At 43.9% G+C, this 18111-nt stretch overlaps 2 protein-coding genes across 4 annotated transcripts in view; one reads left to right on the forward strand and one right to left on the reverse strand.

Annotated features, from left to right (window-relative positions):
• The window catches only part of SMAD9 (SMAD family member 9), a 43941-nt gene extending 35448 nt beyond the window's left edge, over positions 1–8493 (forward strand). For 2 of the 3 annotated variants that reach the window (XM_069807968.1, XM_069807969.1), the window contains exon 7: positions 731–8493. In XM_069807968.1, coding sequence (XP_069664069.1) covers positions 731–874 — 144 coding nt within the window. In that variant the 3' untranslated portion in view covers positions 875–8493. The remainder of the gene's footprint in view (positions 1–730) is intronic. The other variant, XM_069807970.1, reaches the window with a different exon arrangement.
• A 961-nt stretch (positions 8494–9454) lies between these two features.
• RFXAP (regulatory factor X associated protein) lies at positions 9455–17330 on the reverse strand. The gene is made up of 3 exons (XM_069807971.1): positions 16777–17330; positions 14053–14160; positions 9455–11059 (listed from the first exon to the last, which is right to left on the reverse strand). The coding sequence occupies exons 1-3, from the start codon at positions 17215–17217 to the stop codon at positions 10949–10951; spliced, it is 660 nt and encodes a 219-aa protein (XP_069664072.1). The 5' UTR covers positions 17218–17330; the 3' UTR covers positions 9455–10948.
• Positions 17331–18111: the final 781 nt, after the last annotated feature.

The following is an 18111-nucleotide window of genomic DNA, read 5'->3' on the forward strand; positions in this document are numbered from 1 at the left end:
CCTGCCAGTACCACATCCCCATTTTCTGTCAGATGCTCCGTATCCCTTATCGCCCTGACAGAGCTGGAGAAATTACTGCAGGACTTCCCACCGCAGACAGCCAGGAACTCCCGTGGGAAAAGAGGACATGTTCAAGGGTAGAAAACCTATGGAAAATGTCTATACGTAGGTTAGGTATGGTACATAGGAACCTTGCCAGAAGTTTCCAGAGGTTCAGGCAAATACCTAGAACTTCTAGAGTCTCAGACTGGTAGGATGCATCTCTTCCCATAAAGGAAGCCGTGCCCAGGATCCTTCCCAGTTCTTGTTAAAGTGTTGTGACAGGGCCCGGCCTGCTTTTCGTCTGTGCCAGACAGCAGTCTGGCACACTTGCCTGGGCATGCCTCTGGGGTGCGAACAGCAGGGACCATTCCCCAGGGGCTGTTTGCAGGCAGCCAAGTTTGGAAACAGGCCTTTCCATGCCAGTCGGTCTCAGCATCTGGAAGTGTGACTGAGCATTTTTAATTTAATAGTATGGAGTCCCTGATAACTGTGATAACAATGACCTTGAAATGGAGAAAAGTTTCTAGAGAGAATTATCCCTAGGACAAAGTGTTAAATCTTGGGAACTTGGGTGATGGACTACCTGTAGTTGTGTTAGACTGTCAGCACTGGAGTTGTGATGTAATTTAAAAAAAAAAAAAAAAAAAAAAGCCAAACCTCACTTTTTGGTCCTTTGATGCTTTTATAGGGCTGGGGAGCAGAGTATCATCGCCAAGATGTTACAAGCACGCCCTGCTGGATTGAGATCCACCTGCATGGACCGTTGCAATGGCTGGATAAGGTGCTGACACAGATGGGCTCACCTCATAACCCCATCTCCTCAGTCTCTTAAGAATCATCTCTAGAATTCCCTTAGGATGGATGCTATTGCAGGCAGTGGCTTATAGGGTTTCCAGTGAACAGAAGCTTCTATATGTAGATGTATGTAGATGTAAATATATCTATACATAGTCTACTCTCCTTTTTCTCTTTTTTTCCATGCTACATTTTGTGGTTTCTAGTTACTCTGATGCCAGTACAATAAGATTAGAAATTCAGGTATAGCGTATCTGTTCTCTAGTACAAAATAAGCCAAATTCCTGCAAAAGTGTCAAACATTTCCTGTGAGCATCTTCATTCCCCAGCCAAGCCAATAAACGGTGCGAATTCTCAGCACTTTCATGCGGATTCAGAAACCTGGCTGTAGCTGTTCCTAGTAGGTGAAATTCACCCCTCTGCAGGCAACCAAAGTCAGATCTCTACACCATTTATATCCATTTTACATCCTAATTTCAGGTCTAAAAGAGGACCTTAGATGGTGCACAGGACTTGTGCATAGAGATGACTTTTGTCCAGTGAACTGAAGGACTAAACAGCAATTCCAGTCTGTCTCCCTACTACAAAGCACGATGGGGCAACAGATACACTGAGGAGCTGAGGCACCCCTGTCTCCCCTAGGATTTGGCAGGAGGAGAGAGCCCTCGGGACGCATTCAGCACTGGAGCCTTATCAGAGCATTCTGGACGCATCCGAGTAGTCTGATACTGTTAACACAGTAGCGTACGGTACTGCTGCACTGAAAAGCAACAAGCTCCTAAGGAAAAAAAGAAGAAAATTTGAAATATATGCCTATAAGTTTAAAAACTAATTAACTTCGAGTGCTTTTTTGCAAAGTACATACATACTTGCATATGTATCTGGCATGTAAACCGAATCCTATCCATTATACAGTATTGATGTAGTTTGTTTTAAAGTTAGGACTCTGTAGTTAGACTACTGTGCTGATATCAAGGGTACATCTAAAAGGGACTTGAACTGTGATTCAGAAAAGGGAAATGAAGTGTGCATTGAAGAACTGAATAATTACTTTATCATTCGTCTTGGGATAGTCTCTGTACTGGGAAGAGGAAGCCCAGGCTCACAGGATGCAGTGAGGAGGAGGTGGGAGGCAGCCGCGTCCATCCCCTGTGCTGGCCGGTCCCCAGGATCTGATGGCAACGCTCGGGTCTGACGGCGAGGGCTTCCCTGCCGGTCACTTCGTACGTCCCCATGGATGGTTCCTCGTCTTAGATACAGGCTGCATCATTTGCAGTGCTTTTGCCTCGCCTGCAGAGGATGGTGAGGCAGTGTAAGCCATGAACAAGCAAAGAGTGAATCTATGTGCAGAACCTTTTTTAAAAGCTCCTTGTCCGTGGTCCTTCTGTAAGCAGGGAAACCTATTGCCCATACTCTCATCCACAGAGCCAGCCTTACAAAATGCTCTTCACTTGGTAACCTTTTCTGAGGAGGCAGGTGAAACTCTTACTACATTTTGATGGTCCCCCTTACCTTGCTGAAAGGGTAGAGGATTATTTCTTTCCAGGCATAACAGTCCACTGAAAATGGTTTTGCTTTAAGGGTCAGAAAGAGCGATAACTTCTCCAATCTCATTCCTCCTTAGAATATGCCAGAAGTATCCTGAGGGGGAAAAAAATGTTTTACAGAATGTTTCTGTTCTTCTCACACAATATCTGGTGCTACATATTTTACTGCATAATTAGAAGAGGATGCCTGAAATCTTCAGCTACATCACATATGCAAAGGAAATACCATTCACTGGAAAGACTTTCCATGTGTTTTAGATGCTATGTAACACCTGTTACAGGGTGGTAATTATGAACAGAGCAGAAGAATCAGTAAACTAGCAGGGTTGCTTGGTTTGAATGCATTTTCAGCCGCCTGAAGAATTTGTAGGGCACAGAAGGATAAATTATTGTTAAGTTTGAGCAGTAATAGGAAGTTGTATAGGAAATCTGTAAATGCGAAGAACCCTATTCTGTCACCATTTGACATCAGCAGTGTCACTGTGGGATAGGAAAAGCTTTACAGTCTCCTGCAGCAATTAAATCCAATAATGATGTTACACAGAAATTCCAGGCATGCCATGTACTGTTCAGAGAGATCAGTCTGGAAAAAGACATGTTCCTCAGCTCCTTCTGTCATCAGTGTCACTGTACCAAGGTACTGGTAACACCATTTTTAACATGTTTATTGCACCCTTTTGCCAGTAATTTCTCTGTGATTTTCACGTTGCTTATCCCTTTGCTTTCTTAGCAGCTAAGGACAGAGAAAATCACCTCTTCTGTCTAGGATCTAGCTCTGTCCTTCATCCTAGATTCTTCCTTGCCTTTTAGGCTGAAACCTCCTTCGCTCCTAATAGAGAGAGAAGCCTAGGGGTTGCTTTTAGACGTTCCCAGCATTGTCATCTTCCTCGCGGAGAGCAAAGGTGGACGTTCTGAGGCGCATCTGCTCTTGGGCAGCTCCAGAACCTGGTTTCCTGCTGATGCTGCGGAGGAAAACTGGATGGCCAGTGAAGAGAATGTTCCTCTGGGGCATTGTTCATTTCATCCTAAGGCAGGTATTTCAAGTAGGTGAAATACACTGTGCTGTGAGCACGCTTATGTCTTCCCATTGAGTATAAGGGGAGCTCACGGTCACTAGCTCACATGTGGACTGCTGCATTGGACATATCCAAAAGTGGGTGAGGTGGGCCCTAGGGAAGATGTGATCGCTTTCCCAGCCTAGTAATGATGCTTGCTCAGTAAGTGCCTAAATGTGTTTAAATGTAAGTTGGTAAATTCAGAGCAGTTTTTCCCTTCCTGTATGTCTACTTTTATAGTAATCCTCATACAAATAGGACTTGGCTTCAATGCAGTCCACATGCATCTCATTAAAGGTAGTCACCTTAATATTCCCTCACTAGTAAGTAAAGAGGCATTTCTGGAGCATGATTTTCTGACCTATTTAAAATGTCTGCATTAGGATGAGATGAATTTCAGCAAATTTAGCTATTTGCTGAAAGTTGGATCGAAGCATCTGATTCTGAGCGATCATCCAACAGCCACCTCAGAGTTGTTAGCCTTTGGGAAGGCTGGTATCACGGTGTGAACTATTTCCTACTTTTTGATGGCCTCTAGGGCCTTAGTCCACTGTGCGAGATGCTGTGCAAACTCACAGCAGCTGACAGCTCCTTCCCAAGAGAAGGGGAGAGCTCACATCACAAGGGAGAAGTGGTAACGGTGGATGAGACAAACAAGTAAATAGGAAGATGAGACCTGCCTAGATGCAGTGATAAAAAGTAAGGCTAATAAGCCATTTATTTCCCTTTCTTTTTGAACACTCTGTCTTACAGGCTTCTCTAGTATATGTGAATTGAGCTCAGTTAAAAATTCAGGTTTCTCATAATTTACAGCAATCTAACTTTGTATCTCACTCTAATGTCTCCCCATTTTGGAAGGAGATATTTTCTGCTGAAAGGTCTTCATGAACCTATCAACCTGTAGTCGATTTAAAGCCTTTAAATTTTCTCATTAATACTCAACCTTTGGAGATAGGCTTCCTGAGAGATTTAAAACCACTTGCAGGGAGACTACATAGTCCAAGACAGATGGTTTTTTTAAATGTTTTTTGAGCCATCAACAGTTCAAACCCTCTTGAAAGTCTCTGTGGAGAAGTACCATGCATCACCAGGCAACGGTGGGAGTTTGATCAGGTGGAGGCATAAAGCTTATTCATCATGGTACATAGACCACTTGTTTTCCTATTAAATGGTCAAGAGAAGACAACTGCTTAATTGCTGCCCATTCTTCAGCAGCACCAGTATTAATGTGCTGTTTGCATCCAGAGGTGAGGGGAGCAAATCCAGCACGCTGCCTGCATGGAGCCATTCAGTGGTACTGCTGCTCTGACGGCTCAGTCCCATAACCTTGCACTGTAACAGCGGATCAGGTACGGTATAGCAATGGCTGTAGCATTCAGAAGTGCGGCACATGCTTTGCTTCCCCATCAGAGGCTACGCCACAAATGTCTTTACTCCTCATGAGAATTTCATGTTTTGGCATGCTCAGTCTGAAGGATAATGTATCAGCAACACAAAAGGGAACTGCGGCCCTGAGTAACATCAAGTTACTCAGTAGAGTAACTGAGGAAATTCCTTCCGTGTCTCCAGCAAGTACTGTGTCAAGACTTTCGCCGCCCTGAGCAGCCTTCTCTGAGTGGTCCCTGCCTTGAGCAGGGTGTCAGACTTGATGCGCTGCAGAGATCCCTTCCAATTTACATTCTGTGGTCTGTGCAGAGATTCAGTGTCAGCTGGTTGCCACAGGCAGGAGCTCTCTGTTAGCAGAGGCGGTTTCAAGATGAAGCATGTTTATCCTCAGCTATTTCTGCATGACTTCGGTGCAGAACAGAGTTGCGAGGTATTAATGTTCCCTCAGCATAAGATCAACACTGCAAACATTCCTCAGTGTAAACTTCATCTCCGCCACACAACTCTTAAAATGGAAAAAATCAGGCATTTGTGACTGTAACTTTATCTAATCTGCCCTTGTTCATCCTGGCTTCACCTTTGCCTATAAGCTCTGCGAATCAGAAAGTCTCACCAGCGACTGAGGAGTTGCACAAACAGCTGGATTTGAAGAGGCAGCTCAGGCACCGTTTGCTTCTTGGCTGGATGGGAACAATTTATAAAAAGAAGCCTGATCAAATTTAGTAACTTTGAAGGGATCTCAAGTATAAGGCCAATTTTCTTGGCTCATTAGAGACTTCTCTGGTGCAGCTATAGCTTTCAGGAATACCTGAGCACTACATGGTGCTCAGCACAGGAAAGAAACATTACATCCTCTGTACTACTCACCTCTCCTCCTCGCTCCTCATAACCTAACTTAGAAAAACCAAAACCAAACACAATAAAGAAAGATTAATGAGTCATAGGGCAGAGTAATTAAATACCATTTTTCAAAGTTGAGAAGTGCTGCCCAGAATATAGATTTCTATCATCAGAAATGTACTGAATGTAACATGTCCCATGTGCTGTCCAAGCCAAAGGTGAGAGCTCCTTGCTCTGGAGAAGCCTGGAGAGCAGGCTCTTACTTGGACATCTGAACCCCAGCCCTTCTGGGTGAGTGGAAACCCCACTGAAGGGGCTGAGATTTTTCCAGAGGACTTAGCGTTCATGGTTGGTTTCAGTAGCCAGAGATGCAGTGAGACAATGAAGGGACTGGGGAGGGGGTGCTCCTGGGAGCAGATACGCTCAGTGGTCATCGCTAGAGGTATCAAGGCAGTACGTGCTTGGGCAGCCATTGTGTTCACTGGAACTTTTTACATTCACATCTAAACTAATCGTCAAGACCTATTTTAGGAGCAGCTTGGAGTACCACAATCCTTGACCTGGTGCTTCCTACACACACTGCCTGGCCGAGTGTGCCAGCTGCTCGGTTAAGCCATTAGGTATGTTGGGGCAAATGGCATCCCATGTGATGCAGGGAGTAGGCTCTCCTTGCATCTGGAAACTGCACTTGCAAGATTAACCTCTGCCTCGCTGCAGGACTAGTGAGTTCAGCTTTGGGGCAACCGTTCAAGGACACTATCAGCACATCCAGTTTGTGCTCCTCAAAGAAAACTGCAGTCTGAACAGAAACTGCATGACTGAAAGTCATGGATCATATAGAGTGTCTGCCTGGGCACTGCAATAAAGCAACTCGCTTCATGCCTAGGTGGGAAATTGCAGTGCCCAAAGGAAGATGGAATCAGCAGGAGCTTTCACAGGGACTCCCGACTATGAAATTACATTTGTAACAGGAACGAAGAATGGACAAGAAGAATGGCTTCCCTGAGAGCGACTAATAGGTCAGGTTACCATCAAAAAAGAGCCTGATTGATAGAGTTGGTTCCATCTTGCAGCAGGGAGAGAGATTATATGAGACTTTAGATCTGTGGATTAAAACCTCCTCAACCTGGAGGCTTCATTGCAGTGACTGAAACAGGGCTTCTTCATAACGGCAGCTCTGGGCGGACCTTTCCGCAGGGTACAGAAAGCCTGAGTGGGCATTTCGTCTTTGTTCAGCAGAGAGAAATCGCTTTGTGTCTCTAGCGCAGACAGACGCTTCTGCATGTTGTGCACCAGCACAAAACACAGCCTTTGGTTTGTACTGATCATCTGCTCGTAGCAAGCTCCGTCGTGGCCAGGAGCAGCCAAAATCCTGTTACCTGTTCACCCCAGGGCTTTCCAAACAGCTTGCCCAGGCGTGCCTTACATTGTATTGCCATATTGATGCCACAGTATCCTGCCAGGGAGGTGAGGTGTACGAGAGTCCTCTCCAGAGGACACCTCCGCTTGCACCTGGGCCGTGCTTGCAAACTTGATGCCTGTACAGATAATGAGTCTAATTTGAGGCCACGTCTCTTATGCAAGGTAGACATAACCACTACGTCCTCCAGAGTCAGCTACTCTTCCCTTATAGCCAATGTGAACATTTGCAGCTAATTGTGAACGGTTTTTAGATCTTCAGTCATAGTGTTTTTATTATCCATGGATGCTGCTATTTTATATTCCGTGTTAGTATTCAAATAATATTGCATATGAATAGCATAGGAAGAAATAGACCAAGCAGTTAATAATTTTAAATACAGACCTCATCAGCAAAGAAAAGCTAGAAAAAAACTTGCTAAAGCCTGACCCCTTGCACTTTCACAGTAGCGAGCACATCATGTTTTAAAGTGGGGGTTTTTTTGATGCTAAAGTGTGTGTTAAATCTTATTCAGAGTTATGTCCATGAGGCGCTTTGCAAATGAGAGCAAGGGAACAAACGTAATGATGAGCAGAGATAATACACATTCAGATACATTTTCTTTGCTTACTCAAGCAATTTGAGTTTTTAATTATTTATAATACTTTTTAAGTACAAGTCAAGTGTACCACAGCATACTTTCTGCAGAGAAATCAGTGTTAGCAGTTTAATCCCTCATTACAGTATCACCGCTGTGATACAAATGGGGCTGAGAAGCGAGACAAGAAAGTGAAGAAACAGGCCTTTTTGTGTGGATCAACAAAGCCATAAGGTTGCAAAGTTCTATGCAGTCAAGGGGCCAAAATGGTGGATTTGAGCAAGGCGTGGGTTTTTTGCATTAAGTACGAGCTATCAGTCTGGTGCCGAAAAGCACTGTGAATCATACATAGATTTAATGGCGTCACTTATGTCTATGAACAATTCTGCCCTCTCTTTTCCATCAGAATCAAAGCAAAACATCTGCACCATCCAGAAGAAAGTATTATTCACAGTTAGTGATACTCTGTAAAAAGTGTAGATCGCTGTATAAAGAACACTACTTGGACTCTTGCCTCTTGAGAATGAAAAATCTCAGACATTACTTACTTTCAGGAGCCTGAGAGATCAGGGCAGCTGAGAGTCCTCCAGCTCTAGCCCATGCCCTGTTGTATCAAGAAAGATGTAACAACTGCTAATCAAGTGGACACTTTCACAAGCATTCCTCCGGCTGCATTTGATTTGAGGCATTCTGAAGTCAACATACTTAGTCTGATGTTTTGAATAATACACTTTTTAACACACTCCATTTTCTTTGGCTGGAATTATTCTATTGTAAAAGGGATTATTCATGTCTTGTGTTTTACTGTTAATAAAGATATTTCTGATTTAAGAGCTCTTTCCCTTGTTGTCTCCCATTTTTCTCTTTAAAAGAGATTGGCCCTGGAAGGCTGTAGGTCCCAGTCTGATCACCAGCAACTTTGGTAACCAGAGCATTTAGAAGCCTTTATCCATACAAGTCAGTCTTGGGCGAGAGGAATCGGTGATTTCACCGAGGGAGTGATAGGATGAAGCAACACTTCCAGCAGAATGGGATGGTAGACACTATAAAATGGATTGAAAATTAATACGGCATAAAAGCTGCATGTTAGAAAGTATGTGCATCCCTCTCTATCCTGTGGCAGATTTGAAGATTGAAGGGAATGTTAGCTGCCCCATGACACAAGCCCTAGCTGTGGACCAGACTGACTTTAGTGGGAAGACAGACTTGCAGCTGTGCAGGTCTCAAAGTGCTCAAGGAAAAAGGGAGATACGGTAAGAACATACTGTTAGAGAAGTCAGGTTTAATCTTCCTAGAATTCAGATTTTGTTCTGCAATAACAGAAGTAAGGGAGTAGAAGACAACGGTCATGGAGCCACGCGGGCACTGCCGGGTTCACACATGGCTCGGGAATCCCACTGGACACCCTGCCGGAACAGGACAGCCCCATTCCCAGCACATCTCCCAGTACCGGCATCAGCCTGTCGGGCACCAGTATCGCACACCACCAGAAACAGAGGACAGTGAGCTGCACTGTGCTGAACATCGCTGTGCACATCTTCAGCAAGTTTTGAGGTAACCAACTCATTCAGCGCTGTCTTAAAGACTTCTACTCTGAGCATTGGTTTGGTTTTTTAAAAAAGTTTAAATCAGACCTGTTCACCTAAATGCTTTCGTAAGCTGACCATTTAAAACAAAAGCAAATACTTTATTCTACATTTTCAGCCCATTATGTTTTCACGTATATTCTGACATGCTGAAAAGAGCAATGTGATTTTACTTAAAGCTAAAATGACTTTCTATAACAAGAGCCTTGGAACACAAAAGTTTTAATGCCACCTAGTCAGAGCTTGCCATTTTAGTATAGGAAAAAACCATACAAATTTAACAGAACAAAAAAGAGCACGCTTTGGTTTTGTTTTTTTAAAGAAAAACAGATTTTACTCAAACACTTATTGGTCCAGAACTACTGATACAAAGTTTTTCAATTTCTTTTTTAAAGAACAACTTGCACAACACTAAATACAAGAAATCCCTACTGAACAAGTTCTATACATACACAACGCACAGCTTGTAAGAATTCATAAGATGTTAAGAAACAATCCTGAAGAAATATTATTTAGCGGATCAAACTGCTGCAATATCAAATTAGTACTTTAATAAGCACCTACACCATTCAGATAACCTCTGTTCAGAAGTGTGGTTTAATACAAAACTTTGTTTTAAAAACAAAATGTGGGATTTAACACTTAGATAATACAGTGTTTGGATTCTTAACCCAATCAATTGCAAGTTCATCTGAATTGGCTGAAAACCTGAGAAGTCTAGCACTAGAGCTGATGAGATATCAGTTGTCCTAATAGAAGAATTTTAACTAGAATTTTATTTTTAGAAGAAAAAGACTACATAAAGGAAAAAAATGCACAATTACATTTTAGGTTTTAGACGCATTTGCTATTATGAGTTAAAAGCTTTAAAATTTAATCTAGTTACTTAAAAATGAGTGATATTCTCATCTGTAATTAAGTTTTATTTCATGTATAAGAGGTTGGTCCTTACAAATAACTCCACAAAACAAGGTCCAACTCTCAGTTGTGTACATTCCACCTGATTCTCCTCTAAAGCTTTTTGCCATTTATCTCTTTTGCAACTTTCAAACACAAATTCTTTTACATGCTTCGCACAGACAGTGAAGCATTTCAGACCTACTCATCTTGCAGATAATGAACATATAGCAGGAGGATCGCCTGATTTGCGCTTTTCTCAGCCACTGGATCAACTTTTGATGGCATGTTGTCTTTGTGTTTAGTGCAAGATTCTACTGGACATAAGTTTCTCATATCCCTGAGCAATTGCTGTTAGGTCATGCCACTGGACGGGCTCAAATTCAGGACTTTATTTCACAACTTCCATAGAAAGTAACAGACTTCCTTCAATGATTGTCATCAAAGAGTGACTTAACAGTAAATCTTTAGATAGAAAAATGTTAATTCAGCGGAAGACTTTGGTAGGGAAAGGGTCTACAGCTAAACATGAATAATATGAACAAATGTCTATTAAAAAAAATTAAACATTAAAATGAAGTTTTAAAAAGAATAAAAAATAGACTCCTCCAGATTTGCTCACATGTTTGCAGACACCCAAGCAGCTCAAAACCTCAAAAGTGCAAACAAGAAAACAAGTAAAATACATAACAGCAGCAACTTTAGTTTTCCTTTAAACAGTGAGATTCTTTGCATTGATATAAAATACACATCCTATTCCTATTCAGCACCCAACTCATCTGCAGGGCATTGATCTGTTCTGATTACCCAGGTGCTCCTTGAAACTGTTGCTGCCTTTGTTCCAAAGCCTGCTGACTTAACAGTTGCTGTTGTTTCTGTAGAAACTGCACTACTTCTGGACTCCTGAGTAGGGACTGCAAGAAAGAAGAAGCAGACTTTACTTTAAAGAACTCACATATATTAAGTAGCTACCATAGTGATTATATTTAGATTATAATATTTTTCCATTAAATCAATTTGCACATTACCCATTGTTGTGGCATCACACAGCCTCTTGCTCACTCCCCCCGCAGTGGGATGAAGCACTGCTCAGCAATAACTAAAACATCCCTGTATTATCAACACTGTTTTCATCACAAACCCAAAACATAGCCCCATACAAGCTACTGTGAAGAAAATTAACTGCATCCCAGCCAAAACCAGGACACCCATATAAATCGGAGTTCAATTAAATACTGAAGAATTACAAAACACGCTCACAAAAACATCTAAAAACTGTTTCAAGACATCAGCACATCACCAGAAGCAGCATTAATACACATCCTGAAAGCAGATTCAGAATGTAAAGAATATACACAATATATCACAAAAACCATAAAGGTCGCAAACAGAAGTAATCTACCAACATACTGAAAAACTTTTCAATTCTGCTTCAGTTTTGAGCCAATTTCTACATTTCCCACTGCAGATAGCTAAAAAATAATAAATTAACTAAAATAGTGTAATTCTACAGCAAAGCTCACGTGGCTGTCAGAGTTCAAGTGTCTGGACTATTCTCTTAGTCACATCATTTAGCTTTAGGTAGTCCTGCAAGGAGCAGGGAGTTGGACTCAAAAATCCTGATGGGTCCCTTTCAACTCAAGATACTCTATGATTCTACATTCACTGAGTGTTTAATAATCTCCCAACACTTCAAAACAGCAGTCCAGTCACAAGGAATGACTTAAACAACCCTGCTGCCTTCAGTCAAACGACAAAAGCATCTAAAACTATTTGCATCTGGCTCCTGGCCTGAACAGTTGCAGTCCATGACCCAGCTCTGGTTGTTCACTCTCACTCCTGCATGGTGGTAGCACAAATGTTTGTAAGGTCAAATAGCAAATCAGGTTCGGAATGGATCCTTCCAAAAATTACCAGAGGAAAAAGGTTATTTTTCAGATTAATTAATATTCCCTATACTGCTTGCTCATTATGCATGGTCACTTCACAGATGCAGCCAAAGAGGGACTGCAACTCTGTAATCAGATTTACATTCAAAAGGACCAGCAACTTCAGGGCAGGGTCTAGAACTTTACGCTATTGGGGGCAATTCTGCAGAGATTATAATTGAAAACAACCATTCTGCATGTAACTCACATCTACAGCAGCACTGGACAGGTAAGATTAGTGAATCGGCCACTGAAAGCAGTTACTAATAACAAACGGGCTCACTGAACAGATGCACAGCCACCTTTTCCTTACCATACATTAGCTTTATCAAGTCACTTCACGGCACAGGGTAGTTCTGCAGTAAGTAGTTCTTTATCTGCTGCTGTTTTATGACCTTAAGGTGCTTCAGGCTCCCCATCCACAACTTGCTGCTTCACAGCCCCTTGCCTCTGCTTTCTACATCTTCATCCAGTGCAAACTGCGCACCCAGGCACACACAGCCCACCACAAAAGCCTCTCCTCACAGAGATTAACCACATGCAAGAAACTCACAAGCAAGCACAAAGCGACTTGGCACTTTAAGTGATAAACCTGCAGGCAGCTACCAGTGATATGCAGTAACTTTCACGTGCAGGAACATGAGGTATAGAACAGCCCTGTATGCAAGAGGCCGTGAGAGATCTTTCTGGGTCGCCTCAGGCCTTGTGTTGTGTAGATATGCACAAAACAAAGAAGAAATAATGCTGAATGAGAGAGACAGAGTCAGAGGAGAGACAGAGAAGCAAGAACCAGATCAAGGAGAATCTGAATCTCACTTCACCAGAATACTTGAAGGAAACCTCAGTTCTTGAAGAGCCCTGACATAACTCTGCAAAAGCTCTCAACATCTATTTAAAGAGCTTCTGGTTGCTGTATTTCTAGAAGATATGTGTCATTAATAAGATACCTTTCAAATTTAATTAAAAGCCACATGAATAGAAACAGCCAGGAAGGAAATGGGACAACGATTCAGTAAGCGGGGCAGAAAGAACAACAGATAATGTGAAAAATAAACTCCATAGTTCATTAGTTTTTTCTTGTAAAAACTGAAGAGCTACAGATACTCCTTTAAGTTTTAGACATAATCATTAAATAGGTGCTATTATCGAGAAAGAATTCAAGAAAAAAATCTATACAGCTGTATACTTAAGACTGAAATGGTGTTTCTTTAAAGACTTTTCAAATTTCTGAACAAGCACTACAGCACTTTAATAAGGATTGTTAAATTGCTTTGCATAGCTAACAGAGAGAACAGGCAAACAGTCCCATTAGCTTTTGGAGAAAGGAGATTGTGAAAACCAGTAACATAGAAAGTTGTAATGAAGAAGTTGAAGGAACAGTAAGTACTGAATTACTTCCCTTCATTAGGCTTAATTCTTTAAATATACTTAAAGGAGCAACAAAAGTGTTTAAAAGTTTACAACACATGCCATTCATGCAGCCTGCAAATATTACAAGTCACCCCATTTGCTTACACAGTTTCCTTTATCAACAAATGTATACGCAATTTTAAGTGTGATCTGATAGGTCTACAACTTCTAAAACAAACACACTACGGTAATTAAAGCTTATATCAGACCTAAAGTCCATGCATTGTTCTATCTAAAACTCTACAGAAAAGTTGGTTTAAGAAGTTAAAAACATCCCGGTTATAGTATAAGCACTATTTACCCTAAAGAAATAACCACATCTATTTAGCGCTACCACAACACTCAACTGCAGTTAATGCAGCAGTGATCATTAAATTTATCCATCTTGGTAGTCTTCACAGAGAGGCTGAGACACATATCTGCTCTGCAGCACATTACAAATTTGAAAATATGCACATGTGGTGTATGATCATTAAACTGATTTTCATCTTTCACACGGGTGACAGTTAAACATTGTTACACTGCCTTTATTTATTTGAGTTCAAAGCCTCTAAGAAAACAAAACTTACCAGCCTCTTTTTATTCAATACTTGTTCTAAAAGAGTAGGTCTTGCTGGGCGATCTCCAATGGATCCTGTTCTCTGTTTTGTAACAGAAACCGAACCTTCGACACTATCCTGCACATGAAAGAAAATTAAAAAAAAGATAAGTGTGACTATAAACCCTGATATAATGATACATTTACTTTTTACCACAGAAAGTCCCCAGAGTAAAGAATGTTTGCCTCATTAGTTTGCAGAGAAAAATAACAGCACAAGAATGCAAACTTACTATTCAAAAGTTGGCCCCTTCTTTCCTTGTTATTTTCACTATCTATATTTCACTATCACATCAGTCACAGTGAAGCAATGCAGCTCAGTTAGTCTTCTAAACTGCAAAACTAAACCTGGTTACTATGGCTAGTTAGCAGCTTGAATTTATTTGATTGCATTTCTTAAAAATGAAGTCATTCACAACAGCTCAATATTCAGGTTGTGGAAGTGAATGATACTTAACATTTGCAATTGGGTAGGAATGACAGCAATACTTTTAATAGCAAAACAAAAAATACTGCAGAACACAATTATGAATTTGTCAAAGCCACAGGCAAGAAACAGTAAAATCTACGGGGTTTTTTTTTTTTCTTTGAAGTTTATTCTGTTCCTTGTACAATCACCAGTCATACAAATTACGACTGTCTTCTAAACAACGTGCTCTACAATCTGCTATAGAGAAAATATTCATGGTTTGGAAAATTTCAACCAACGCTGAATCCTATGTGTACTAAATTCACAACTTACTGACACTTCATTTACCTGAAAGGGTTCAAGCAAGAACAACAACAACAAAGTATCCCAGTATCTTTCACTTCAATCCTGTCCACAGAAGTGTAAAATGAAACTTGTATTAGGAATCTAACTCTGGCCCCACAAAACAATGGTATCTTGTGGGGCCTTGATAGACACCACTGCAAAAAAGCACACTAAGTTCAGCACTAAATATCTCAATCTCTGCTCAGGCCTTAATTTCATAACATTCAAAGCAACCTGCATGAGCAGAAACTGGGAGGAGCAAGCCCGCCCCCTTCCAACATGCAATAATCACTATTTCATGTTACAGATCAAAAAGTCTTAACCCATCACTACATGAAATGCAGCAATTTTACCCTTCTCCCATCCTGTCCCCTTTTCTGAACTAGCACAAGTATTTGTGTAGACACATCATGAACTGAGCACGATGAATTATTAGGAAAGGAAGAGAGAAGAGGGGAAATCATGCCAGCATATAAATCTAGAATTCACCCACATCTTGAAACAGCAGTTTCTGTTCTCTCATCTAAAAGAGAAGCAGCGACTAGAACTAGAGAAATAGAATAACAGAATAGCAACAAGGATGATAAAAGTATGTAACATTTTACCTAGAACAAGCATGATATGTCTTTTCACTGTGGGAAGGAAACAACCTAGAGGCATGCCTACCAAGTAAGTGTCACAAACTGAACAGGAATTAGTTGTTCACTACATCTTCTAGTGTAAACACTAACTGGCAAATTAAGTTAATAGCAGCCAGGTTCAAGAACAAGGAGGAGATCATTCAAACCAGGTAGCAGACCTGAACAAACTATCAGAATGTAATGGATGCTGAGAGTTTACAAGGATCCAACAAAAATCTGAGAAAGTACATGGAACAGACATCACTTAAGAGTTACAAAAGACATCAGAAAACCCATAACTATCTCAGCAAGTCCTTTGAGCTGAAAGAAGCTGGGAGAATATTCCCTGGCAGCATCTCACATACACTTGCCCTTTTCCTGTGAACCTGCTTCATGGCAGCTTTTACAGCCAGACAAAAAAAAGATTCTTTGGTGTGACACCCAGTACGGTTACTATTATATTTATATGAAGAAAAACAGAAAAAGGAAAAGTGTTTTGATGGTTAGTTTGCATTTCCCAGTCACACAACTCCAGAGACAGCTATGCTGACAAAAAAAGGGTTGCTTTTAGCAGGAGTGCCAGGTAAGATTTTTTTTTTTCTGGCAACCGCTATTTTACACTCGTCCTTTCAAGCACAAAGTAGGCAGCATCTTCAAAAGCAAAACCATTTCCCCCTTTCTAACTCATCTAAATACAAGATCTCAAACGCTAACTGTTATCCTGGCTGAATCACAAACCGTAGGAAAGAAACTAGCTGAAAAGTTGAACGTTACTCCCACTGACAATACCTCCCCATCTAAGCAACTTCCCCGCCTATAAACAATACGTGTAAGTTTCTGACAGTAGGTATGAAACATCAGTGGTCTAAACGTTTAGCTGCCACTTAAAATAAAGAAGAGACAAGTATCTCGAAGAGCCTGCACAACCTTCATACGCACAATTTTTGTACGCACGATAACGGATGCCCGACGGCCCCCGTGACCCCAAGACCCCCCGTGTCAGCCCCAACTGGGCCGAAGACCCTCAGCTCTGTGCTCCCACCCTCCCTCCGGCGAGACGGAGACGCGCGGCGCGGCCTCCCGGGCCCTTCGCTACGGCTCCTACCGGAGAAGCAGAACGAAACGGGCACCCACGAGCGAGCCCTGCGGCTGTCCCGGACCCCCCCCTCCCCCGGACAGAAAGGTCCCGTTCTCTCCGGCAGTCTCCCACGGCAGCCCCCCGCTCGCCCCCCGCTCGCCGGGGACCCCCAGGGCGGCCGGCCTCGCCCCCCGCTCGCCGGGGACCCCCAGGGCGGCCGGCCTCGCCCCCCCGCCGCCTCACCTCGGCCCGCGGGCCGCCCCCCGCGGCGGCGGCCGCCCCGCCGCCCCCCAGGGCCTGGTCGTTCTTCTTGCGCTTGTACTTGTCCTTGTAGATCTTGTTGCGGTGCCGCTTGCACATCCAGGGCTTGCGCTGCTTCACCACCTGCGTGGTGGTCTCGCTGCAGCCCTGGTAGGTGCAGCTCTTGCAGCCGCCCCCCCCCGCCGCCGCCCCGCCGCCGCCGGCCGCCGCCTCCTCCTCCAGCTCCTCCGGGCTGGCCGTGCTCTCGCCGCCCGCCGCCTCGCCTTCCTCCCCCGCCTCGGCCTCGGCCTCGCCGGGACCCCCCAGCTCGTAGAGTAACATCAGGCCGCCGCTACCGGCGGGCGGCAGCGCCGGGTCGGTGCCCGCCAGCGGCGGCGGTGGTGGCGGCACCCCCGCCGCCTCCTCACCGCCGCACGGCTGCATCACGAGCAGCGCCAGCGAGGCGGCGGAGGCTGAGGAGGAGGAGGAGGAGGCGGCAGCGGCGGCGGGGCTGTCCCGCGGGGCACCGGTCCCCGTTCCCGCCGGCTCCCCCGTCCGTCCCCCTCAGCCGCCCCCCGGCGCGCAGGCGCAGATGCCGCCGGCGCGCAGGACCGGCGGGCCGTAAGACGGGATGGGAGGGGGGTGTGGAGCGCGCATGCGCGGGTGAGCGGTCCGGCGGGAAGCGGGGTCACGTGCCTGGCGGGGCTGAGGGGAAGGGGGCGCGCGCGCCTGTGATGGCGGAGCAGGTCGGGCTCAGGCTGCTGTGCCTTGAGGCAACGCTTGCGCGAAGCAGCCCTCGTTTCTTCCCGAGCGCGGAGAACCTCCTTGTGGCCACGTCGCGGCCCTGCTGCCCGCCCGTGAGGGCTGTCGGGACCCAAACTGTCCTGCCCCTGATCTTCACGAATGCCTTGGCCGGGCTGTGCTCCTCTCCTTGCTCGCCAGCCGCTATCAGCTGGAGAGTGGGGACGAGGTCTGGCTTCCTTTCCCACAGCCTTTTAGGGCCTCCACCCTGCCGTTGGCTGTGTAGCTTTTCAGCTCGCTGCTCCTTCCCCTCTCTCCCCCTCATGTGGGTATCGATTCTCTCTGTCCCTCACTTCTGTGTGGCTCTTTGGATGCTTTTTCCCTATGACGAGGTTCACCTGAGCAGCTAAGGCCGTCTTCACCCAGTTCCTCCCGTTACAAATACATCATTCCTAAGCAAACGTCTTTATTCTGCAAGGTAAACGCACTCCGCATCTGTAATCTTAGCCATTTTTTCACTCCCTAATCCAGTCCTTTTTCCTGCAAAGGTCTCGCATTTTATTCCAAGCAAAAAGCTACTTGTAATGCGAGTACCAC

Source organism: Haliaeetus albicilla, chromosome 20 (assembly GCF_947461875.1).
Source record: "Haliaeetus albicilla chromosome 20, bHalAlb1.1, whole genome shotgun sequence".
In the NCBI taxonomy this organism is placed as follows: Eukaryota; Metazoa; Chordata; class Aves; order Accipitriformes; family Accipitridae; genus Haliaeetus; species Haliaeetus albicilla.